Here is a 3,517-nt window from a genome sequence, read left to right on the forward strand (position 1 = left end):
TGTACTAATACAAAGGTTCAAGGGTTTAGGTACTATGGATTGGTTTAAAATTATGCTGTTTTAGAGGGCAAGTACTTACGTTTATTCGGGGGACAGGTATCGTATTCCTAGGCATGTCAAACGGTAGAGCTGCGAAAATGTAAATAACAACCTAACCTAATAATAAGAAATACCTGTATATGTCGTGGCATAGCAATGTATTAAGGTTAAAAAAAGGCCTAGTAAGGTAAAATAACGGTTCGCCGCGACCCCACAGACGTCTTTAGCGTTTGGCGTGAAATTATTTTGACATAATTAATCTGACGTTTCTAACGTCATTCGAATTTTCTCCGAGTGGGCGTGTCTTAAAGCTTCAATCTTTACGGCTTGTGAAATGGTCGTCTGTCGTCGAGGGGACCCCAAAAAGAGGCAAAATTAAGTATGAAAACGCGAAAAAAACGTCACAAAAATGCACCCGAACGACTAAGGAGGAACGACTGAGTATCTGTGCCAAGTAGCACGCTGTTTCGAGGCTCGCGGAGAAGGAATTTTGTGGCGCAAATATCACATTTTCCGGCCTTCCTAGACAGTGCATTTTAACGTATTTATGGCCGCATTTCGAATCCCGCGTTTGATTTCGCGGAAAGTTGTACATAAAAAGTTGGAAGAAGGAACTCGGTCGATAAATATGAGTATTTTGGGCACAGGTTTAAATAATATAACGTAGAAATAAGGGGAAATAGAAAATAAAAAAGCCGTATCCGCGCGATTCGAGGCGATCGGCGACCGTCAGATTTCAGCGGGAGGGCGTGTCGGACTATCGCTTTTCACACAAAAATTGGGCCCCGCCCCTCGCAGATCCCGAAGAAAACTCAAAATTCACCTCGAAGACGGCAAAAAATCGCCAAATCAAAATACGACGATGAGACGGAGGAAGGCAGGCGGGGGGCTTCGCCCGCCGCGGTTCGTCGCTGCGCGGCTCCCTCGAAAAACGTTCGAGTCTGGAAATCGGCGCTTTTTCGGGGCGATCGTGCGACGCAGACGGAGCTATCAAATTTTAATATATATTGACTAGAAACGTAGGCAAGTCGGCTTCGCCGACTTGACGTTTCTCTCGGGCCTTCGGCCCTCGGGCGGCGCTGCGCGCCCCATGAGCTCCGCTTCGCGGAACACTCTCTTGCGCGAATGTATTTTAAATCATCACACCATCATCCACATTACTATCATCTACATCACCATGATCTACAGCACCATTACATCGTCATCATCAACATCACCATAATCTACATCGCTATTATCTACATTACCATCATCTACATCTCCATCATCAATATCCACATCGTCATCATCTATATCGCCATGATCTACATCACCATCATCTACATGACCATAATCTACATCGCCATCATCTACACCACCATCTACATCACCATAATTTACAGCAGCATCATCTACATCTATATCGCCATCATCTACATCATCTACGTCACCATCATCTACATCTATATCGCCATCATCTACATCGCCACCATATATAGCACCATCATCTACATCATCTACATCTACATGGCCATGGTCTACATAACCATCATATACATCGCCAGCATCTACATCGCCATCATCTACATCACTATCACCTACATCGGCATCATCTTCATCACCACCATATACATCATCATCATTTACATCGTCACCATCCACATCGCCATAATCTACATCACCGTCATCTACCTGACCATCATTTACATCGGCATTATCTACATTACCATCATCTACTACAGCAACATCTATATCACCATCATCTACATCGTCATCATCTACATTGCCATCATCTACGCCACAATCATCTACGTCACCATCATCTACATTACCATCATCTACGCCACCATCGTCTACGTCACCATCATCTACACCACCATCATCTACTCGCCATCATTTACATTACCATTATTTACATCATCTACATCACTACCATCTACATTATTATCACCATTCAAATGTGGGTCGATTTTTTGAAACATTCTGTGTAGCAAGTTTTAAAATGGCATCTGGTTTCTAAAAAAAAAACTTTTCATGAATAGGCTTCACTAAATAAAGTAGAAGAAATTAATATGATAAGGAATAATCCAGGGGGTCTATCCTAGATCAATTTTACAGAACATGCAGTATATTGTAAAGCTTCAAAAAACATATTATAAAATTGTTACCTCAAAAAATAAAGTAGAATGAAATAAAAAGAATATGAATACGTTTGAACACTTGCAACTCTGACCTGGATCAATTTTGTTGTAACATTCGGTATAAAAATTATCAAAAAACATCGTGTTGGTAAATGCAAAATTTTTCATCAATGAACTTTACCAAAGAAAGTAGAAAAAGGTAAAAAGAGTAAAAAAAATCTGGTCTGCCGCCTTTTTGTTTTGGTTTCAATTCTGATGTAGATCATTTTGTACATCCAGTATAAACTTCCAAAAGGGTATCTAGTTAGTAAATATAAAATTTTTCATCCAAAGACTTCAGTACGTAGGTAAGTCAGAAATGGGGAAAAGTAAGTTAAGTTTCACTCTCCTAATTCTGAAGTATCTTGTTATAAATAGACAATTTTTCATTCAAAGATTTCAGTACGTAGGTAAGGCAGAAATGGAGGAAGCGAATGGTCAGTTTTCTTCAAAACGTTTCAGTAGAGAAAGTAAAAAAAGTAAAAAGAATAGAGAAGCCTAGTCCACCTGTGTCAGCTTTATGAAATAACCAGTACAAAACATCTAGTTTATAAGATATGATTTGTCATAAAAATATTGCCATCAATAAATTTCTGTAATATACAGAAGCATCTGGACCGATAATTCTGGCCTGGGTCACTTTATGTAGAACATCCAGTATATGGATCTTCAAAGAAAGCGCCTGGTTAGTAACTATATAAAATTTCATCAAGAGATTTCAATAAATAATGTAGGAACGTGGGTAGTGAAATGAGAAAAAAATCCTAGTCCGCCTGTTTCATTTTTATATGAAACACTCAGTATATAAATTTGCAAAATGCTTCTGAGTTCTACAATATAAGATTTTTCATAAAAATATTGCCATCAATAAATGTCTGAAATATACGGAAGCCTCTGGACCGATAATTCTGACCTGGGCCATTTTATGTATACATCCAGTACATGGATTTTCAAAGAAAGCGTCTGGTTAGTAACTATATAAATCTTCATCAAGATATTTCAATAAATAATGTAGGAAAGTAGGTAGTGAAATGAGAAAAAAATCCTTGTCCGCCTGTTTCATTTTTATGAAACACTCAGTATATAAATTTGCAAAATGCTTCTACAGTTGTACAATATAAGATCTTTCATAAAAATATTGCAACCAATAAAGTTCTGAAATATGCAGAACACTCTCGACCGTTCCAGCTTCAACCCAATTTTCTTAGAAACCCCGTCATCCTGTGTAGAAAAACCTATTTGAAAAGTTATATTTTCTTCCATATCGTCATTGTCATCGTAATTCCAGTTAGTAACTTAATTTTAGAAAAAATTTATAA

At 38.1% G+C, this 3,517-nt stretch overlaps 1 protein-coding gene across 1 annotated transcript in view; it reads right to left on the reverse strand.

Annotated features, from left to right (window-relative positions):
- Window positions 1-1,221: 1,221 nt before the first annotated feature.
- Window positions 1,222-3,517, reverse strand: part of LOC111692517 (acidic repeat-containing protein-like) — a 7,738-nt gene continuing 5,442 nt past the window's right edge. The window contains exons 3-4 of the mRNA XM_023456560.1: window positions 1,521-1,901; window positions 1,222-1,358 (exon numbers count right to left, since the gene is read on the reverse strand). Of these exons, the coding sequence (XP_023312328.1) occupies window positions 1,222-1,358; window positions 1,521-1,901 (518 nt within the window). The remainder of the gene's footprint in view (window positions 1,359-1,520; window positions 1,902-3,517) is intronic.

Source organism: Anoplophora glabripennis, unplaced genomic scaffold, assembly GCF_000390285.2.
Source record: "Anoplophora glabripennis isolate ALB-LARVAE unplaced genomic scaffold, Agla_2.0 scaffold1794, whole genome shotgun sequence".
NCBI classification, from domain to species: domain Eukaryota; kingdom Metazoa; phylum Arthropoda; class Insecta; order Coleoptera; family Cerambycidae; genus Anoplophora; species Anoplophora glabripennis.